This window comes from Mesoplodon mirus (genome assembly GCF_964341445.2).
Source record: "Mesoplodon mirus genome assembly, chromosome: 11".
In the NCBI taxonomy this organism is placed as follows: domain Eukaryota; kingdom Metazoa; phylum Chordata; class Mammalia; order Artiodactyla; family Ziphiidae; genus Mesoplodon; species Mesoplodon mirus.
In genome coordinates, this window is record NC_138987.1 from 93518501 (window position 1) to 93541158 (window position 22658).

At 43.3% G+C, this 22658-nt stretch overlaps 1 protein-coding gene across 2 annotated transcripts in view; it reads right to left on the minus strand.

Moving 5' to 3' along the window:
- Nucleotides 1-3517: 3517 nt before the first annotated feature.
- The window catches only part of BORCS5 (BLOC-1 related complex subunit 5), a 99225-nt gene continuing 80084 nt past the window's right edge, over nt 3518-22658 (minus strand). For both annotated transcript variants that reach the window (XM_082636002.1, XM_082636001.1), the window contains exon 4: nt 3518-4184. In XM_082636002.1, the coding sequence (XP_082492128.1) occupies nt 3954-4184 (231 nt within the window). In that variant the 3' untranslated portion in view covers nt 3518-3953. The remainder of the gene's footprint in view (nt 4185-22658) is intronic.

Genomic DNA, 22658 nt, shown 5'->3' on the forward strand with positions numbered 1-22658 from the left:
GGGGTGAAGGCCTTTCTACTGATCTTCCACTTCAACTAGTGAAACAAGGAGGGTGCAGTATAGCGGCCTGTTGGATGGGGTTCATAACTAGAGGTGAATAGACTGACAAGCAAAACAGGTCCTTGAAGGAAGCGAGCCACTTGACACCTGTCTAACTCATAGTGAAGAAAAAGAAGGAAAGAAGCTCTCCCTTGGCAACTCAGAAATTAAAGTCACTACAAGACCCAGGGCCACTGCTCAGACACAACAGGCAAAGACGCTCCTCACTGCTTCTCGAGGGTGATGTATCAGAACCGCAGACGTGGGATCTAAGAGCTGGAAGGGGCGTGAGACCCTACCCAGACCACCTCGTGCTCTAGCGGGGGTGGAAACTTCCAGCCAGGGCCCTCTGACAACCCCAGGCAGCCTCCCCATCCCTGAAACATCCGAGAGCGTCCAGCTAGGCCACTGGTCATTAACCAACAGAGATCCAGCATTACTGTCTCTTGAAACAGTAAACCTCTTAGATTCCCAGAATCCACTGGAAAAAGTAAAATATTGAGGAGGGAAAAGTAAAATGTTACCAATCAGGGTTCAATCGGAGAAGAACCACCAGGAATGATGTAGAATAAGGAGGTTGTTCAAGAGACTCACCTTAAACAATTAATTAAAGGAGCTGATAAGAGTCCCCGTTGTGCTGTTTCTTCTTCACCAGGAGTCGCTGGGCAGGTGGTCCATGAAACAGCTGGATGTGCAGTGGGGGGGGATGGATGTGAAGTGGGGGGGATGGATGTGCAGTGGGGGATGGATGGGCAGTGGGGGGGATGGATGGGCAGTGGGGGATGGATGTGCAGTAGAGGATGGATGGGCAGTGGGGGATGGATGGGCAGTGGGGGATGGGCAGTGGGGGGGATGGATGGGCAGTGGGGGATGGATGGGCAGTGGGGGATGGGCAGTGGAGGGATGGATGGGCAGTGGGGGATGGATGGGCAGTGGCGGAGAGCCAAGACACCTGAAGCCTGCAAGCAACAAGCTGAAACCACATCTGTCTCCCACCAGAACCCACGGTGGCTCTTCCCTTCTCTAAGCCCTCATCCTCCCTGCTGCAGAAGACCTAAGGCGAAGTTAGTACTCATACCTGGCCCAGGATTTGGAAAAGCTGAAGGCAGAGTTCTGTGGAGCCGGACGGAGGAGCTGCTGCCCGCACCAAGAGTGCAACAGGGCCTGACTGACAGCGACTTCATCAAATACACATGGACGTTGCTTCACTTCCACTGACAAATCTCATGCAAAGTTCTCTTGTGGCCAACCCTAACCAAAAAGGAACAGGGAAGGGAATTCCAGGAAACATAACTCGACTTAGCCAAAGTTGATAACGTTGCAAAACCACCACATACCATAAATATTAAATTAACTAGAATTATTTCAAAACACATCAGATTTGCCTATTGTTCTTCTCTGCTTCTACCCAGGAATAATCCATCTACTTTGGACCCAAATCTAAGTTAATATACCATGTTTTGTCTAGTGTCTTTATAAGAAGGAAAAGAACTGGATGGAGTGCTGGCTGGCAGAGAAGTTCTGCACGCTGTGCAAGGTCACCTTTCTGCCACGTCCAGACCATCAGCTACTGCAACACAGTTGAGAAAGCTCTGTCCTCGCAGGCTCAGTCTGCACGTCACTTTGTTATGTGCTTTTATTTGTAAATTGTATTAAGTGCAGTGAGGGTAATGCAACGTGATCCCTGAGCTATTCTGACAGCTCTGTAGACAACCAGCCTTTCCTTCTTTGAAAGCTACAAGCATGTCTCTGTGTTCAGAGCCAGGTTCTGTATACTCCAGGAACTCAAAAAAAATACAGTGATGGTTGAGGGCTGAAAAATGCCACTTTCTGTCAGTCTAGGGGAAGGGACTATGAGAATGCCTTTTATTAGTTTTTCAACTTTTCTGCCGGTTTGAAGTTAAAAAAAAAAAAGTGAAGTTAGGAAAAAATAGTAATTAGAGTAGATGGGTACCTAGTCTAGCCACATCAGATATTAAAATGTACTGTGAAATTATAATATTAAAACTGTGAAAAAACGAACAAAAACCAGCATGAAACAGTATGGAGAGAAAGATCAATGGATCTGAATACAGTCCAGAACCAGATCCTCAATTACATGGAAATTTAATACATGAAAGGAGCACTGAACACAGGGGGGTGGGTGGGGGGGAATGCATTATTCAATAAATCTGGCTGCCTTCCCCTCCGTGACATTTCCTAGAATAACCTTAGCTATTTAACAGGTTTCTAAAATTACAGAACATCTTTCTTGATTGTACTCTAATGAATTGCTCTAGGAATGGTTTAAAGCCCCACTAAAATCCTGACCACCGAAGGCATTACAAAGACGAGCTTCCTTCACCAGAGTGGCCCAACAAACTCTAAAGGTCTAGCTCCCCACTCCCAGCTCAGGGCTTCCAATCCCTCCCTGGCTCCCTCAGACCCCTTGATCTCCTCTGGCTGGATGTCTCTACCCGCCTTCCTTCCTGATGGGTAAAGAAGCAGTTCCCAGAAGGTTGCCCTCTGAAGAAGGCAGATGCTGCCTTGGCCTCTTCCCTTGGCTCTGGTTTCCAAGTTGTCTTTCCAGTTCAGAGGGAATGAGCAATCTTGATATTTTTTTGGTCCTTAGAAAATGCTAGAAGCTATTGATTTTTTTCCTGTGTCTAAATTTTTTAAAATTATTTTTTCCATTTAGCTTGGAATGTTCATATTTCTGCTGTCATCCAGTTGTTTTATGCCCTACATTTTATCCCGGGTTCTAAGAACCTTACAAGATAGTGTTCAATCAAAATTCGAGGTTAGAATCAGATAAAGTTTAACTGAGAGATGCTAAACTAAGTGGGATCAATTTTAACCTTACAAATATACCTAAGGCTGTTTGGACACAAAAAACACCCTCTGAGGTCTGGAGGAATCTAGGGAGCCCCGTGGGCCCCCGTGACCTCCCTATATCCCCGGCTCCTGGTCTCCGTTCGCCTGCCTGGATCTGTTCGTACGTTCCACTTCTTCGCTTCTGCAATCTTTTCTTCCATTAGAACGTTTATGATGTGCAAAGTACTGCACTGAGGACTTTTGTGGTTACTCAAATTGCTTCATTTCCTAATCTCCCATAGAAATTCAGCAGCACTTGGAGTTTTTCCTCTTCAGCCTTTTTTGTATCCCCGGCACAATGCCTGGCCCGTCCAGCGGGCTCCGTGGACGCCTGCCGGGTGAGCGCGCTCCGCCCCGCTCCACGAGTCTGCAAAGCTAGTAAAGCAAATGCGGGCTAAAACCTGCCTCAAAAATTGGAGTCCTGCCAGCGCTGATGTAATAAGAGGAAACCTAAACTGTATCTGCATCAAGGAAACCAGTTATCAGTGGGAGATGGACCCGACCAGGCTGTGGAAAGGGAGTCTTCAGTTTCCGATGATGACACAGGAGGGGCACCCTAAGCTGACACAGGAGCAATGCCAGGCCAGATAAAGACTTGCTACGATGGAAACACAACACACACACCTGGATTAAATAAGTTCTTTATGTTTACAACCCACAAGACAGCCTACTGAGAAAAATTTCACGAAGGCGTCAAGGACACAGAGCTTCTTAAAATATTTCTCCCCTTGTCTTCATATTTTCAGTCTGCAAGCTAGACTAGATAATATACACTGTCAATTAAAAAAAAAAAGACACAAAATAAAAATAAGTCCCAAGGCAGAGTTCTGTAAAGAATCCTTAACAGTTCAAACGTTCCAACTTCGGTGACCACTGAGAGTAGGTTTGCTGGCTTTGCAGAGGGAGAGCGCGTCAGGGGAATAGCTGGGGCATCGCAGTCTCCAGGGCGGCTGGACTGCTTCCCGTGCCCTCAGGGAGGCCTTCGGTCACCTCCGACGCCTTTGGTTCCAAGCGTCCTGGGGCCCTGGCGGTCCCCGACCACAGCCAGTGGGGGGAGGCGGCTACAGCCTGAGCTCGCGGTCGGGCTTCATGCTGAAGGGCTCCAGGCGCTCGGCCTCGGGCAGCAGGCTGTTGAGCCGCTCCAGCAGCGGCACTGTCTGGTCGACGCCCATCTGGATACGGCGCAGGATGGCCGACATCTCGTTGACCTTCTGGATCTGCTCGGCGTATTTGGCATATCTTTTCTGGCGCTCCTGCATGAAGCTAAAGAGGGTTTCTACAGACAGATCCATCTGCAGGAGGGAGAGAAGTGAGACACATTCAATCCAGAGGCAACAAGTCCCGTCACGAGGCTGGGGGATGAGCACGAGGTGCGGAGCCCACAGGCCACGTGGGGGGCGACCAGCTTTGCAGGAAGCGGAATCGCTGGGCATAAAAACCTTCCAGGACACGGCCTGACCGGCTGCTGCCCCAGAACCCTCTGCAGAGGGAGACTGGGCTGACGGCCTCCAGCTCTGCCTTCTGGGAGCGTGAGCCATCTAGTCCTTGTTGAGACCCTGGGATTTCTAGCTCTTTCTCTCTACAGGGAAGAATCCTGGGCTCAGAAATCAGGCAGACCAAGGTTTGACTCCAGCTCTGCCCGTGGAGTTGCTAATATGTATGCTTTCTGTCTCAGGTCTTTCATCTGCAAAAATCAGGGGACTGACGGCAGACTTGCAGGGTTGCTGTGAGGACGAAATGAGACAACGACGTGCTCAGGACTCGGCTTTGTCCTCCCTCCTCCCTGGAAGCTGCAGACCGCAGTCACTCCGGGAGAGCTGCCTGGAGGGGGGGGCACTCCCCGCCAGGACCACAGATGCCAACCAAGTCAAGTCTATATACCATGCGGGGCAAACGGAGGCCTGCTTTGGGCACCCTCCCCCCATCAAGCAAACTTGAGGCTCTGGGCTCCCCTTTTGTGACCTCTTTTCCTCCCCTGGCGAGGTTCTTTGGTACCTATCATCTGGATAGAAACAGGAGGAGGAGGGAACCGCCAGCGTGTCGGATGCCCGCACCCCTCCTCTGCATGGACCCGCATCCACTCCCTCCCCACTTGTTTCCTTCCCCAACCAGGGAGGAAACAGTCACACCCCCGAGACTCATGCTCCTGTCCCAAAGCGCAAACGGCACCTCAACCCTTCCTTCTTGTCCTCCCAGGAGCACGGGCCCTCCCAACCCCCGCACCCAGCCAAGCGCTGGCCCGCAACGCGAGTTACCGCAGAGCCTCCGAACACGGTGTGATAAAGACAAAAACAAAACAAACACTCTAACATATAAGAGACCCACGCCAGGGCACCGCCCGAAAACAAAATAACCAATTCTATTTTGACGTTGTGCGTGTGGGGAGAGAGGGACGGTGCTGAGGAGCAGGGGGCCTGTTACAAGGACTCAGGGCTGATTGTGTCCGTTGGATCTCCCGTCACTTGTTTGGAAATGCCGAGGGGACAACGAAAGGCAGCTGGTGAAGGGCTGGGGTGGGCAGGGAGGAAAATAATCCGTCTGAACGGGAAACGCCAGACAAGGCGGAAGCGGTTTCCACCTTCAGAGGGCCCTCTGCGAGCCTGTTCAGGCACTCAGCACTTCGGAGGTGGTGAGGCAGGAGACGGTCGTCTTCCTCACAGTCGGCGCCAGCCTTCTCAGGATGGCAATTCAGTTCGGCACCTAGGAACACTCCGCCTTCTGCGAGACTGCGGGAGCCAGCTGGGACCCACGCGTGGGCCAGCACAGCCCATGGAACAGCCTGCACCAGAATTCAGAACCTTCTCGGGTCATCACGTTTCGCTTGGCGGGGGCATTCCCGGCCCCCAGCCCCCGACTCTACCAGACTAGACAGACTCCTGAGTCAGAGTTGATCTGCAATGGCCTCCAAGGCTCTACCTGATCGTGCCTGAGGCCCTTGGCAATCAACCCCTCCCCTCCCCTCCGGCCTGACTGACACCTGATCAGACAGCTTTTACAACCATCTTAGCAAAGTTCTTGTTCAATGGCATACACTTCCTTACACACTTCCACATCCAGCTGAGGCCACGTTTAATGTGTCCAGAGCTTCTGTCCAAAGCCATGTCATGCTGAAGGCTTAGGTGAGCACACTGAATTCAAGCACGCTGCTCAAACATGTTTAGAGAATGTCTTCCAAGAGTCGATTCCATGACGGTCCCAGAGGGAAAAAACCACAGAAGAGGAAACTTAGGGCTGAGCGACCTCCAAGGTCTCACAGTGACAGAACCAAGACTAAAACCCAGATTTCCTCAGTCCAGCATCTTCCTTTTGCTGTATTTAATTGAGAGAGTGTACCATTATGGGCACACGAGATTTTAGCTGGTACACGGCATGGCATTAAGGAGCATCAAATCACGTGATGGAAAAGTTATTGCCTTTTAGATCTTTTCCCATTCTTTCTGATTGCTGCAAGTAAAGTCTCAGTTTGGTGCAGCTAAGACTTGAATACCTGGAAGAGTGTAATAAAATGGGCAATGCCTGCTTCTCATGCCCCGCCCTTTGCTCAGACGATACTGCTCCTGACCCCTACCCCTACCTAAGGATGTGCCCATGAACCCCAGGTACACACACTTACTCCAGCATTTCTGACATGGCTTTAGGCAATGTCAGCATCTAATGCAATGCTGAATCTTACCATTTGGACAATCGGGAACATATTCACCTTTCCTGTTTCTATTTTGGCATGTAGTCTCTAACAAGGAAGCATAAATACAACATACAGAGTCAACAGACATTTATCGAGTACTACCGTGTGCCATGCACCATGCAAAGTCCTAGCGATACAGGTATTAAGAACCAAAACTATTTACACCCACACGGCTTACTGTGTACATTAACATGACTTTTCTTTTCCACTCTCTTTGTTAACATGACTTTACTATTCCAGGAAACTCAGGCCCAGAAGGGGGAATGTTGCAAATAACTTTGTTTCAGGAACTTCCAGAGGAGCCATTTAAATGAAAAAACTATTAGATTTTCCAATAGACAGAGAATGACTATTTATTCCCCATGACTCGAGCTGCCTCAAAACCCTGGCCTTGCTGTGACCACATGACTAAGTGCCAGTCAGCGGCATGTATATGAGGAAGTCTCTCCTGGAGCTTCCGGGCGCCTTCCTAGAAGTTAGCTGGCATGCTCCTCTCCTTCCTTGTCCCTTCCCTCCCTCTGCTGCTGCTGAAATGCAGATGCAGCCCCCATGGACCACGAGAATAACTAAGCTCATAATCGGTGGGTCGGCAGAGCAGTGAACTAGAAGAAGTCTGGGTCCATGAGGATTTTTCCCCCCACGAGAGTCGAACCAGGTGTGGGAGAGAACAACAAATTTCCATTTTGACTGTATAGCCCAGGAAACTCTGTTCAATAGTCTGTAATGACCTATATGGAAAAAGTATCTAAAAAAGAGTGAATATATGTATAACTGATTCACTTTGCTGTACAGCAGAAACACAACACTGTAAATCAACCAGACTCCAATAAAAATTAATTTAAAAGAAACAAACAAGGTCGGGACTTCCCCTGGTGGTGCAGTGGTTAAGACTCCGCACTCCCAATGCAGGGGGCCTGGGTTCAATCCCTGGTCAGGGAACTAGATCCCACATTCATACCGCAACTAAGAGTTTGCATGCCTCAACTAAGGAGCCCATGAGCCGCAATTAAGAAGCCTGCCTGCCACAACTAAGACCCGGTGCAACCAACTAACTAACTAAATAAATAAATATTAAAAAAAAAAAAAAAAAGGTAAAAAAAAAATTCCATTCTGTATAAGCCACCATAATTCTGGGTCTCTGTAACACCAGTTCGATTTAATCTTACACTGATAGAATGAATGTGATAAAGTCCCTGCCCTAAGGAACTCACTGTTTACTCTTAAACTCATACTTCAAACCTTGCCCCACATACTCATATACTGTCTCTGGTGGCAGTACCTTTCAAAGGGCAGGTGAAAAAGGAGGTGAGATTATTTGTGGGTGTAAGTGCAGGCTTTACTATGACATTAGACATCTACAGAAGGGGCTCAAAGTCGTTCCAAATACCTTATGTGGATGGGGCATTCTATTTGCCCACCTGGTCGGTCCACTGCCAGCAGTGGATCCAAAATATTAGCAAATCAAATCCAGAAACATACAAAAAAGATAGTATATCATTACCAAGTGGGGTTTATCTCAAGGATGTAAGCTTTTTCAGCATCAGAAAATCAAAGTAATTTGCAATTTCAATATAATAGAGGTTAAAAATCATATAATCATTTCAACAGACACAGAAAAATCATTCAACAAATTATGAAAAATTTCAGCAAATTAGGAACAGAAGGAAACTTCTTCAGTCTGATAAAGGGTATCTGTGAAAACCCAACAGCTAACATCACAGTTAGTGGTGAAAGACAATTTTCTCCCTAAGATCAGGAATAAGGCAAGGATGCCCATTCTCACCACTTCTATTCAAAGTTGTACTAGAGGTCCTAGCCACTGCAATAAGTCAACCAAAGGAAATAAAAGGCACAGGAACTGGAGAGGAATAAATAAAAGGGTCTTAATCTTCAGATGACATGGTGTACCTAGAAAATTTTAAGGAAGCTTAGAACCAAAAACTAATAAAACCATCAAGTGAATTTAGCAGGGTTTCAAGATACACGGACAACATACAAAAATCAATTGTATTTCTATATATTTGCAATGAACAACTGGACAATGGAATAAAAAATACAAAATTTACAATTGCATCAACATAAAAAGCTTAGAGAAAATTTCACAAAATATATATAAGACCTACACACTGATGTTACAAAACCCTGCAATGAAAAATTAAAGGAGATCTCGAAAATGGAGAGGTGTACCATGTTCATGGATTGGAAGATTCAACATCATTAAGATGTCAGTTCTTGCCAAATCGATTTATAGATTCATTTGCAATCTGAATCAAAATTCTAGATGGCTTTTTTTGGTAGGGATTTGATAAGCTGATTCTAAGTAAACAGAATGGTCAAAAGAATTCTGAAAAAAAACGAAGTCTGAAAACTTATAGTAATTCTTTCAAAACTTAATTTAAAGCTACAGGGCGGAGTCAAGATGGTGGTGTGGGAAGATGCGGAGTTAGCGTCTCCCCACAACTAGGACACCTGTCAGCTGCTGGTGAGGGACTCTGAGGCCCAGGGGATGGGAGGAACCCCAAAATGAACCAGTAGGACATAGAGGGACTGAGGAGGGAGGAGAAGTGGAGGCCAGACAGGATCAGTGCCCCTGAGGCCAGGGAGATCAGGAGAGGCAGGTGGGAGGGACTCTCCAGGAAGAGCAGGAGAGGAGCGGAGGGCGATTGCCTGGCCCACTCAGGCCGGGGAGCCTGCTGAGCTCCCAAGGCAGTACCCCTGCCACAAAGCCCCATCCAGGCCACATGGGTCCTCGGGGCATAGGAGGGAGGCCGGGGGGATTGGGAGAGGCAGGCAGGAGAGGCCCTCCTAGACTGGAGGAGCAGGAGAAGGGAGCATTTGCCCCACTCACTCAAGCCCAGAAAGCCTGCTAGGCTCCCAGGTGAGGTGTCCTGCCCTCTGAGACCAGGGGTGGGGGGCATGCCTGGGCCTCTTTTGTTCCTTGAGCCTAAGCCCCATGCCCCACAGCCCCCAGGGCCTTTTCCAGCCCTGTGGGTCCTGAGCACTGGCCCCACCCACCACCCAAACCTCACCCTTGCTTAGGCCCCACCCTCCAGAGCCAAGTTCTTCCCCCCTCCCTTTTTTATTCCCCTCCTCCTCTTTTTTTACTATTGTGGTACTGATGATGTACCTTCTGGTTGTTGTTTCCTCTATATTTTTATTTTTATATTCTTCCTAATATATCTGTTAGTTTCCTAGTCTAATTTTATTTTTCACTTTGTTATTTTTCTTTCTTTCTTTTTTTTTTTTTTTTTTTTTTGCCACCCCAGGCATCTTGCAGGATCTTGGTTCATGAGCCCGGGGTCAAGCCGAAGCTCCTGCAGTGGGAGCTCTGAATCCAGACCACTGGACTAACAGAGAACCTCAGACCCCAGGGAATATTCATCAGAGTGAGGTCTCACGGAGTTCCTCATCTCAGCACCAAGACCCAGCTGTACCCAATAGCCGATAAACTCCAGTGTTGGAAGCCTCAGGCCAAACAACCAATAAGACAGGAACACAATCCCACTCATAAAAAAAAAAAAAAAAACACAGATGGCAAAAAAATTTTTCACAGATGAAGGAGCAAGGTAAAAAACCTACAAGACCAAATAAATGAAGAGGAAATAGGCAATCTACCTGAAAAAGAATTCAGAGTAATGATAGTAAAGGTGATCCAGAATTTTGGAAATAGAATGGAGGCACAAACTGAGAAAATACAAGAAATGATTAACAAAGATCTAGAAGAACTAAAGAACAAACAGAAATGAACAACAAGACAGTTGAAATGAAAAATACACTAGAAGGAATCAATAACAGAATAACTGAGGCAGAAGAATGAATAAGTGAGCTGGAAGACAAAATGGTAGAAATAACTGCCAAGGAATGAAAAGAATTGATGACAATCTCAGAGACCTCTGGGATAACACTTAATGCACCAACATTCGAATTACAGGGGTTCCAGAAGAAGAAGAGAAAAAGAAAGGGTCTGAGAAAATATTTGAAGAAATTATAGTTGACAACTCCCCTAACATGGGAAAGGAAATAGTCACCCAAGTCCAGGAAGCACAGAGAGTCCCATACAGGATAAACCCTAGGAAAAACACACCAAGACACAAATTAATCCAACAAAAAAAAATTAAATTCAAAGAAAAAATATTAAAAGCAGTAAGGGAAAAACAAAAAATAACATACAAAGGAATCTCCATAAGGTTATCAGCTGATTTTTCAGTGGAAACTCTGCAGGCCAGAAGGGAGTGGCAGGATATACTTAAAGTGATGAAAGAGAAAAACCTATAACCAAGATTACTCTACCCAGCAAGGATCTCATTCAGATTCGGTGGAGAAGTCAAAAGCTTTTCAGACAAGCAAAAGCTAAGAGAATTCAGCACCACCAAACCTGCTTTACAACAAATGCTAAAGAAACTTCTCTAAGCAGGAAACACAAGAGAAGAAGACCCACAAAAACAAATCCAAAACAATTAAGTAAATGGTAATAGGAACATACATATCGATAATAACCTTGAATGTAAATGGATTAAATGCCCCAACCAAAAGACACAGACTGGCTGAATGGATACAAAAACAAGACCCATATATATGCTGTCTACAAGAGACTCACTTCAGACGTAGGGACACACACAGACTAAAAGTGAAGGAATGGAAAAAGATATTCCATGCAAATGGAAATCAACAGAAAGCTGAAGTAGCAATACTCGTATCAGATAAAATAGACTTTAAAATAAAGACTGTTACAAGAGATAAGGAGGGACACTACATAATGATCAAAGGATCAATCCAAGAGGAAGATATAAAAATTATAAATGTGTAGGCACCCAATATAGGAGCACCTCAATATATAAGGCAAATGCTAACAGCCATGAAAGGAGAAATCAACAGTAACACAATAACATCACGGGACTTTAACACCCCACTTACACCAATGGACAGATGATCCAAACAGAAAATAATAAGGAAACACAAGCTTTAAATGACACAATAGACCAGATAGATCTAAGTGATATTTACAGAACATTCCACCCAAAAGTGGCAGAATACATTCTTCTCAAGTGCACATGGAACATTCTCCAGGACAGATCACATCTTGGGTCAAAAATCAAGCCTCGGAAAATTTAAGAAAATTGAAATCATATCAAGCATCTTTTCTGACCACAACATTATGAGGTTGGAAATCAATTACAGGAAAAAAACCTAAAAAACACAAATACATGGAGGCTAAACAGTGTGTTACTAAATAACCAAGAGATCACTGAAGAAATCAAAGAAGAAATTTAAAAATACAGAGAAACAAATGACAATGAAAACACAACGACCCAAAACCTATGGGATGCAGCAAAAGCAGTTCTGAGAGGGAAGTTTAGAGCAATACAATCTCACCTCAAGAAACAAGAAAAATCTCAAATAAACAATCTAACCCTACACTTAAAACAACTAGAGAAAGAAGAACAAAGAAAGCCCAAAGTCAGTAGAAGGAAAGAAATAATAAATAACAAAGCAGAAATAAATGAAACAGAAATGAAAACAATAGCAAAGATCAATGAAACTAAAACCTGGTTCTTTGAGAAAATAAACAAAATTGATAAACCCTTAGCCAGACTCAGCAAGAAAAAAATGGGAGAGGACGCAAATCAATAAATTTAGAAATGAAAAAGGAGAAATCACAACTGACACGCAGAAATACAAAGGATTATAAGAGACTACTACAAACAACTATATGCCAATAAAATGGACAACCATGAAGAAATGGACAAATTATTGGAAAGGTACAATTTTCCAAGAGTGAACCAGGAAGAATTAGAAAACATAAACAGACCTATCACAAGTAATGAAATTGAAACCGTAATTAAAAATCTTCCAACAAACAAAAGCCCAGGACCAGATGGCTTCACAGGCGAATTCTATCCAACATTTACAGAAGAGCTAACACCAATTCTTCTCCAACACTTCCAAAAAATTGCAGAAGGAGAAACATTCCCAAATTCATTCTATGAAGCCAGCATCACCCTGATACCAAAACCAGAAAAAGATATCACAAAAAAAGAAAATTATAGACCAATATCACTGATGAACATAGATGCAAAAATCCTGAACCAAATACTAGCAAACAGAATCCAACAACACATTAAAAGGATCATACACCATGATCAAGTGGGATTTATCCCAGGGATGCAAGGATTCTTCAATATATGCAAATCAATCAATGTGATATACCACATTAACAAATTAAGGAATAAAAACCATATGATCATCTCAATAGATGCAGAAAAAGCTTTTGACAAAATTCAACACTCATTTATGATAAAACTCTCCAGAAAGTGGGCATAGAGGGAACCTACCTCAACATAATAAAGGCCATATGTGACAAAGCCATAGCAAGCATCATACTCAATGGTGAAAAACTGAAAGCATTTCCACTAAGATCGGGAACAAGACAAGGATGTCCACTCTCACTGCTCTTATTCAACATAGTTTTGGAAGTCCTAGCCACAGCAATCAGAGAAGAAAAAGGAATACAAATTGGAAAAGAAGACGTAAAACTGTCACTGTTTGCTGATGACATGATTCTATATATGGAAAATCCTAAAGATGCCACCAGAAAACTACTAGAACTAATCAATGAATTTGGTAAGTTTGCAGGATACAAAATTAATGCCCAGAAATCTCTGGCATTCCTATACACCAACAACGAAAAATCAGAAAGAGAAATTAAGGAAACACTCCCATTTACCATTGCAACAAAAAGAATGAAATACCTAGGAATAAACCTGCCTAAAAAGGTGAAAGACTTGAACTCAGAAAACTATAAAACACTGATGAAAGAAATCAAAGATGACATAAACAGATGGAGAAATATACCATGTTCTTGGATTGGGAGAATCAGTATCGTGAAAATGAGTATACTACCCAAAGCAATCTACAGATTCAATGCAATCCCTAATAAACTACCAACGGCATTCTTCACAGAATTAGAACAATAAATTTTACAATTCGTATGGAAACACAAAAGACCCCAAATAGCCAAAGCAATCTTGAGAAAGAAAAGTGGAGTTGGAGGAATCAGGCTCCCCAACTTCAAACTATACCACAAAGCTACAGTAATCAAGAACAGTATGGTACTGGCACAAAAACAGGAATATAGATCAATGGTACAGGATAGAAAGCCCAGAGATAAACCCACACACATATGGGCACCTAATTTACGACAAAGGAGGCAAGAACATATAATGGAGAAAAGACAGCCTCTTCCATAAGTGGTGCTGGGAAACTGGACAGCTACATGTAAAAGAATGAAATTAGAACACTCCCTAACACCATACACAAAAATGAACTCCAAATGGATTAAAGACTTAAATGTAAGACCAGACACTATAAAAATCTTAGAGGAAAACATAGGAAAAATGTTCTCTGACATAAACCACAGCAAGATCTTTTTTGACCCACCTCCTAGAGTAATGGAAATAAAAACAAAAATAAACAAATGGGACTTAATTAATCTTAAAATCTTTTGCATAGCAAAGGAAACCATAAACAAGACAGAAAGACAACCCTCAGAATGGGAGAAAATATTTGCAAATGAAACAACAGACAAAGGATTAATCTCCAAAATATACAAAGAGCTCATGGAGCTCAATATCAAAAAAACAAACAATCCAGGTAAAAAATGGGCGGAAGACCTAAATAGACATTTCACCAATGAAGACATACAGGTGGCCAAGAGGCACATGGAAAGATGCTTAACATCACTAATTATTAGAGAAATGCAAATCAAAACTACAATGAGGTATCACCTCACGCTGGTCAGAATGGCCATTATCAAAAAAGCTAGAAACAATAAATGTTGGAAAGGGTGTGGTGAAAGGGAACCCTCCTGCACTGTTGGTGGGAATGTAAATTGATACAACCACTATGGAAAACAGTATGGAGGTTCCTTAAAAAACTAAAAATAGAACTACCATACGACCCAGCAATCCCACCACTGGGCATATACCCTGAGAAAACCATAATTCAAAAAGAGACATGTACCAAAATGTTCACTGCAGCTCTATTTACAATAGCCCGGAGATGGAAACAACCTAAGTGTCCATCATCGGATGAATGGATAAAGAAGATGTGGCACATATATACAATGGAATATTACTCAGCCATAAAAAGAAACGAAATTGAGTTATTTGTAGTGAGGTGGATGGACCTAGAGTCTGTCATACAGAGTGAAGTAAGTAAAAAAAAACAAATACCATATGCTAACGCATATATATGGAATCTAAAAAAAAAAAAATGGTACTGATGAACCTAGTTGCAGGGCAGGAATAAAGAGGTAGATATAGAGAATGGACTTGATGACATGGGGTGGGAGGGCGAAGTGAGAGCAGCATCGACATATATACACTACCGAATGTAAAATACTTGGCTGGTGGGAAGCAGCAGCGTAGCACAGGGAGATTGGCTTGGTCCTTTGCGCTGACCTAGTAGGGTGGGATAGAGAAGATGGGAGGGAGGCTCGAGAGGGAGGGGATATGGAGACATGTGTATGCATATGGCTGATTCGCTTTGTTGTGCAACAGAAACTAACACAGTATTGTGAAGCAATTATACTCCAATAAAGGTTAAAAAAAAAAAAAGCTATAGTAATCAGGATTGGCATGGAGACATATATAGATCAATGAAACTGAAGAGAGTGTAGAAATAGATCTAAACATACTTGGGTCAATTGATTTTTTTTTTACAAAGTTTTTAAGGTAATTTAATGGGGAAAAGAAATTTTTTCAACAATTTTTGGAAGAACACAATAAAACCTGAACCCCTACACCTCACCCCATACACAAAAATTAGCATGAAATGGATCACAGACCTAAGCATAGAAGCTAAAACTATACAACTTTTAGAAGAAAAACCTTTGCTACCTTGCAGTAGGCAAAGATTTCTTAAACAGGTCCAAAAAACATTAACCATAAAACAAAAAATGGTTAAATTGATCTTCATCAAAATGTAAAACTTCTCCTTGAAAGATACCATTAAGAACAATAAGGCAAGCCACAGACTAAGAGAAGAAATATTATCTATTGATCAACATCTGATAATAGACATATCCAGAATATATAAAGACCTCTTACAACTCAATATTAAGAAAAAAAATCCAAATTTGGGATCTTTTCAGGAGAACTGACCTGGGCCTCTGTCTCAAAACATTCATTGAATTTCTTTTAAAAATCTGCTTTTGAGATCCTTAAAAGGAGAATTTAGATCCCTTCCAGGAAAGTGAGCCTCCAACTGATGAGCTGAATATCAAATAAATTTATTAAAGAAAAAAGGAGGGGAGAGGAGGCCAGTGAAGAGCCACTGCAAACGGGCTGGGAGCCTCCAGAAAAGTCCTGCCAGAGATGAGCTTGAAGTGGGATCTGGTCCTCTTGGGACAAAAGGTCCAAGGAAGTAAAAGAGTAAAACTTGCTTGAAGATTGAACCCATGGGCACTGTTAAGTTGGACTACAGACCAGGAAAAAAGGGAGTAGCTAGATGTTAACCAGACAATAGTCTCCCCAGAACTCATTTGGGGAAGGCCCGATGCGGTGTGGAAGGGAAAACATTCTGGTCAATCTTCACATCACTTTGAGGACTCTGGAGGCTTCAGGTCCATGACCAAGATTATCCTGGATGCCATCCCTGTCTCTGGATAGTTACTGCTACCAGACGAGAAGTGGCTATTCATGACACCAACGTCCATGAGGGTGCGCGCTTCACCTCGGGAGGGACCTGTTTCGCGGACGCTCCCGTCCTGGCTGAGCTGCGGTGGCAGAAAAGGACTCAGTGGTTTTCAGACCCAATGGCTTAAATTCTCAATAGTTCACCTCCCAAGGTTTCACCAGAGCTTTCACCTCAGGTGTGAAATGACCATCCAGAGCCTGGGAATAATCTGTTTACACATCGGAGGCATCCTGAGCTGGAGGTGAGTGACTCAGAATCGCTCTGAGAGGGGTGGGCTTCTCTCAGAAGGGGAGGGGGCTTTGACAGAAACAATGAAATAAACAAAGAATTACTGTGAGGCTTGAGTCACCAAGCTTTACGGACAACTATATGTAGCTTGCAGGTGCAGACAATAGTGTCAGACAGAACTGGGTCAAAGTCTTGGTTGTGCATATGATTATCTTTGTAACCTTGAACCAATTACTTAACCACATTGAGCTTCAGTTTCTTCACCCTTAAACTGGGGATAATGATCAGACTTATCTCACGGGATTAAATGTGAGGAATAAATGAGATAAAGAACAGCCCCAGATAAACAAAGCTCCAGGGAAGTCCAGTGGTTAGGACTCCGCCCTTCCATTGCAGGAGACACAGGTTCCATCCCTGGTTGAGGAACTAAGATCCTGCAAGCCGCGCAGCATGGCCAAAAAATAAAACCACCAAAAAACAAAACCAAAAAAACCCCCAGAGCTCCATAAATTATAAAATATATGTGAACTGAAAGAGAAACTATGTCTAGAAACGTCTTTTACGTGAAAAATGGAACAGCAAGATTAAGTAAATAAGGGCAGAAAAAATGACATTTGAAGATATCCAAACAGGCACAGGTATCTCTGTTGTAAAGGCAGGGAGCTATTGTTATGCCTCATCCCTGTTACACTATCTTCAAGGCTTATGCAATCACTCAGAGGACAATCTACCATTGTGTTTTTTGCTGACATGTTTTATTTTTATTCTGAACTTGTGCTACTGAAAATCTTACAAAAGAGTCACATTACTCACCCCAAAGTTCCCTTACAGAAACATTTCACACTACTTAATAACTGAAATCATTATTCACCTACAAGTCCTTCCATGTGTTTTTGATTTATATGTTCAGCCATGAGAATGAGTTACTATTACCACTGTTCGCTGCTACCCAACATAGTAAAATTTTTTTTTTTTTTTTTTTTTTTTTTTTTTTGCTGTACGCGGGCCTCTCACTGCTGTGGCCTCTCCCGTTGCGGAGCACAGGCTCCGGACACACAGGCTCCGCGGCCATGGCTCGCGGGCCCAGCCGCTCCGCGGCATGTGGGATCTTCCGGGATCGGGGCACGAACCCGTGTCCCCTGCATCGGCAGGCGGACTCTCAACCACTGCGCCACCAGGGAAGCCCCATAGTAAAATTTAAAAATACCCATGTACTTGCAGATATATATATTTTTTTCAAAAATACTTTGAAAACAAGCAGAAGAGCTTTAATAATGATATCTTCTCCAACAAGAGTACCCTGTTTCAAAAATTATTTTTAAAAATTTCCTGGGGACGTTCCTGGTGGCGCAGTAGATAAGACTCCACGCTCCCAATGCAGCGGGCCCGGGTTCTATCCGTGGGCAGGGAACTAGATCCCACATGCATGCTGCAACTAAGAGTTCGCATGCCACAACTAAGGAGCCCGCCTGCCGCAACTAAGACCCAGTGCAACCAAATAAATAAATATTAAAAATACAAAATTCCTGATAGAATAAGCTTTGATCCTGGTTTGGGACAGGTGGGTCGTGCTATGGAAGATGTCTAAATGCTTGATGTAACTTCCTTTTCAAAGTAAAGGTAACCCTGTCAAAGTAGGGATACATACAAGGGCCTATAGTTCTAAGTTAGAAAAAAGATGTGTGAATAACAGTAAGAGCTTCAGAAAGAAGACTGTACATCTTCTAAATTCTAAAACCTTAAGTTGTAGATAGGTTCAAGGTGGAAAAAGAAAATTTAACTTTTTCATAGATCAAAAGAAAATGAATAGGTAAATTGTGTTTCACAGTTAACAAAATTCAAGTCTATACAATCAACAGACTATTGCTTTTCCTCTCCCTCAGTAACTTAAGGTTTTTAAAAATGTTAAAAACAAAAAAAAATTGCTTAAGGACTTCATTGAGACTACATTTTAAAAAGTCACTCATCTTTCCCACCCTTTAAATGTTCAGCTCTTAATGTTAACTTAAGGCTCAAGGTCAATTTTTATTTGGTCTCAAATAGTTCACTTTCTCTGCACTCATTCTACATTTAAATGACAGTTTCCCAAGGAGGTCAATTTAGGAACATGGGGGTTGGGAGGTGGAGGCCACGATGGGCTGAGGCCAGCAAACCAAGGGCTGCTATCTTCTCAAACTCCAAACCCAGGGCTTCCCTGGTGGCGCAGTGGTTAAGAATCCACCTGCCAATGCAGGGGACACGGGTTCAAGCCCTGGTCCGGGAAGATCCCACATGCCACGGAGTAACTAAGCCCGTGTGCCACAACTACTGAGCCTGCGCTCTAGAGTCAGTGAGCCCCAACTATTGAAGCCCGCACACCTAGAGCCCGTGCTCCGCAACAAGAGAAGCCACCGCAATAAGAAGCCCACACATCACAACAAAGAATAGCCCCCGCTCGCCACAACTAGAGAAAGACCGAACGCAGCAACGAAGACCCAAGGCAGCCAAAACAAAACAGAACAAAAAAAACCCCCTCCAAACCCAGCCCCAGCTTTGTACTTTCGATGGATATCCTTCTGTGCCCCCAATTGTAATGAATACACAGTGATGCACAATTCTGCTTTTATTGTAATTTTTTTCTAGCTAGAGGGGCTAAATGGAAAATTGAGAATTCATTGTTTTACAGCTATCCAAAAAATGAATTTTCAGGTCAGTAACAATCTATGGGGACGTGGCCATGCCTCTAATGTCTTTTTGGAGATGGGTATATCACTGATTTTTAGCAATGTAGGCTCACCCCCCCCACCCTTGACATGGCTAATAATTCACTAACATAAAAAGATAGAAGTCAGAAGGCTTGAATTTAAATCCTACTAGTTATGTGACCTTGGACACATCACAAACTGAGTCTGAGCTTCTACTTTTTAAAAATGGGAATAATAATTCCCGTCCGTCTGTCCATTCATCCAATTTTACAGTAATGTTATAAAGATTACAAATGAGATGATACATATAAGAGTGATCTAAAACCAGATCAGAGGTATAAAAATGTAATGTTATGTGATTATAAAAAATTCCACTGAATGGCCAAATATGCTTGGAGATTTGTTTTTCATAGTACTGAAATAAAACTAAGAAATTCTCCAATTATATGATCACATTCAAAAGAAGCTGCTTCAATGTTTTATAAAAAGCTTCACCCTTTCATGTGTTCTGAATCTCAGAACTACCGATTCTCCTGATTACGGAGCCATTAGCAGTTAGTACTCTATAAATTAGTACTGTCCCAAGGGCAAAATCTGGTGTTGCAAATACAGCTTGAAATTCTCCAAAGAAGATGTAAAAATGGCCACTGGACACATGAAAAGGGATTCAACGTCTTTAGTCATTAGGAAAATGAAAACCTAAACCACAAAGAGCTACTACTTTACACTCACTAGTATGGCTGAAATAAAAAACCAGGCAATAACAAGTGTTGCTGAAGATGTGGAGAAACTGGAAGCCTTGTGCACTGCTATTGGGAACATAAATGGTGCAGCACTTGGGAAAAGAGTTTAGTTTTGCCAAAAATTAAACAGAGTTACCATATGACCCAGCGATTTCACTCTTAGATATATACTCAAGAGAACTGAAACATATGTTCACACAAAAACTTGTAAGCAGAGACTTCCCTGGTGGTCCAGCGGGTGGGACTCCACGCTCCCAATGCAGGCGGCCCGGGTTCGATCCCTGGTCAGGGGACTAGATCCTGCATGCCGCAAGGAAAATCTGTGTTTTCTGGCTTTCTGACCTTCCTCCAGATGACCATCCCCGCAGAGGATTAGGAGCTCTCTGTGGCAACCTTCTCCGGGGTGCCTCTCTCTTGCACAATGGACAAACAATAGGCAGACGTTTTCAAAAATTATGCCATAGGCTAAATGACACCAACTACCACATACTGGACATTTTGAAGTGACTCTGTTTCTGAAGGTAACAGTTTACAATGACAGCTTATAAGAGTAAACTCGTGCCATTTATTCTCATATCACACCCTTGATCTGTAAGTCAGACAAGCAGAGAAATCCTTCTCTGGCACACCTCAGTCTACACGGTCTACCAAAAACAAAAACTGAAATCCATACGAGTGGGACTGTTTCTTTTAGCAATCTATGTATATCATACTAGGAGAACCAGGAAGATGGAACACAGTATATAATATTTAGTAATTCCCTAGATACTTTAATGTAATAAAATAATGTATAACAGTTACAACTACTATTCATTGAGTATCAAGTAAATGTCAGGCATTGTACTATGTACTACACATACATTATCTTTATTCCTCGCAATAGGCCTACAGGGAAAATTCCCTTCTCCTGCTAGAGCCGCAGAATCAGGGAGTCAGAGATCACAGAAATGTGTCCAGGGTGACACAGCTTGTAGTAGCAGTGAAGCCAGAGTTCAAACCCATGCTTTCTAGCCTAATATTCGCCTGTCTTTTCTACAGAGCTCAGTAACTCAAATATCAATTCATTTCAATTAAATATACACCATGTGGGGCAATGTGTTCAGGACCTGTTTGAAATTCTTGACAGATGAATTTAAATGGCAAGTTTTACAGTTTTCCAGTAGAATGAAAGAACACTTTTGTTTCTAATTTAACCACCATTTCTTTTTTTAATAACAAAAAGAACAAGTTTCCAGACAAAATATGAACATTCACAAAACAAAAACTAAGAGGAAACCAAAGGGAATAAACTATTTGTTAGCAGATAAACCTGAATGACCATTTGCCATTTTCACTGGCAAAGTCTGTTTGTACACTTTGTACTCTGATTTTTCACTTGTATAAGCATTTCACAATCCTTGACTTCACAGAGGGGGCTCAGAACATGGAATTTTAGCGCTGCAGGGGTCTTTAGAGATCATTCAATCCCACCCCCCTCACTTTACAGAGGGAGGCCACCCCAGAGTGGGTCAGTCCACACAGCAGGTACTGCCAGAGCCAGAGCTGGACTCCAGATCTGCTGAATGACAGAACACTACTGCCAGCTTTCCCATAGCTAGCTCTGCCTTGTCAAACAACTCTGATCCAAAACAAAATTTCTCCAGACTTGCAGACGTAGAGAACAGACTTCTGTTGCCAAAGGGGTGGGGGAGGGATGGACTGGGAGCCTGGGGTTAGCAGATGCAAACTAGTATACAGAGAATGGATAAACAACAAGGTCCAACTGTACAGCACAGGGAACTATATTCAATGTCCTGTGATAAACCATAATGGAAAAGAACGTGAAAACGAATGTAGGGACTTCCCTGGTGGTGCAGTGGTTAAGAATCCGCCTGCCAAGGCAGGGACACGGGTTCGAGCCCTGGTCGGGGAAGATCCCACATGCCATGGAGCAACTAAGCCCGTGCGCCACAACTACTGAGCCTGTGCTCTAGAGCCATGAGCCACAACTGCGGAGCCCACGTGCCACAACTACTGAAGCGCCTAGAGCCCGTGCTCCACAACAAAGAGAAGCCACCACAATGAGAAGCCCGCGCACCACAACAAAGAGGAGCCCCTGCTCGCCACAACTAGAGAAAGCCCGTGCACAGCAATGAAGACCCAATGCAGCCAATATATATATATATATATAAATGTATATATATGAATCACTTTGTTGTACAGCAGAAATTAACACTGTAAACCAACTAAACTTCAATAAAAAAAGAAATAAATGAATAAAACAAAGTTTCTCAAGACACCATTTCTGGCCATAAGGAACACAAAAATCTATTGTGAATTGATGTCAAAATCAAATGACAGGGACTTCCCTGGTGGTACAGTGGTTAAGAATCTGCCTGCCAATGCAGGGGACATGGGTTCTATCCCTGGTCTGGGAAGATCCCACATGCCACAGGGCAACTAAGCCCCTGTGCCACAACTACTGAGACTGTGCTCTATAGCCCGCGAGCCACAACTACTGAGCCTGTGCTCTAGAGCCCGTGAGCCAGATCTACTGAAGCCCGCGCGCCTAGAGCCTGTGCTCCGCAACAAGAGAAGCCTGCGCACTGCAATGAAGAGCAGCCCCAGCTTGCTGCAACTAGAAAAAGCCCATGCGCAGCAACAAAGACCCAATGCAGCCAAAAAATACATAAAATTAAAAATAAATTTTAAAAATAATAATAATAAAAAATTTTTAAAAATCAAGTGACA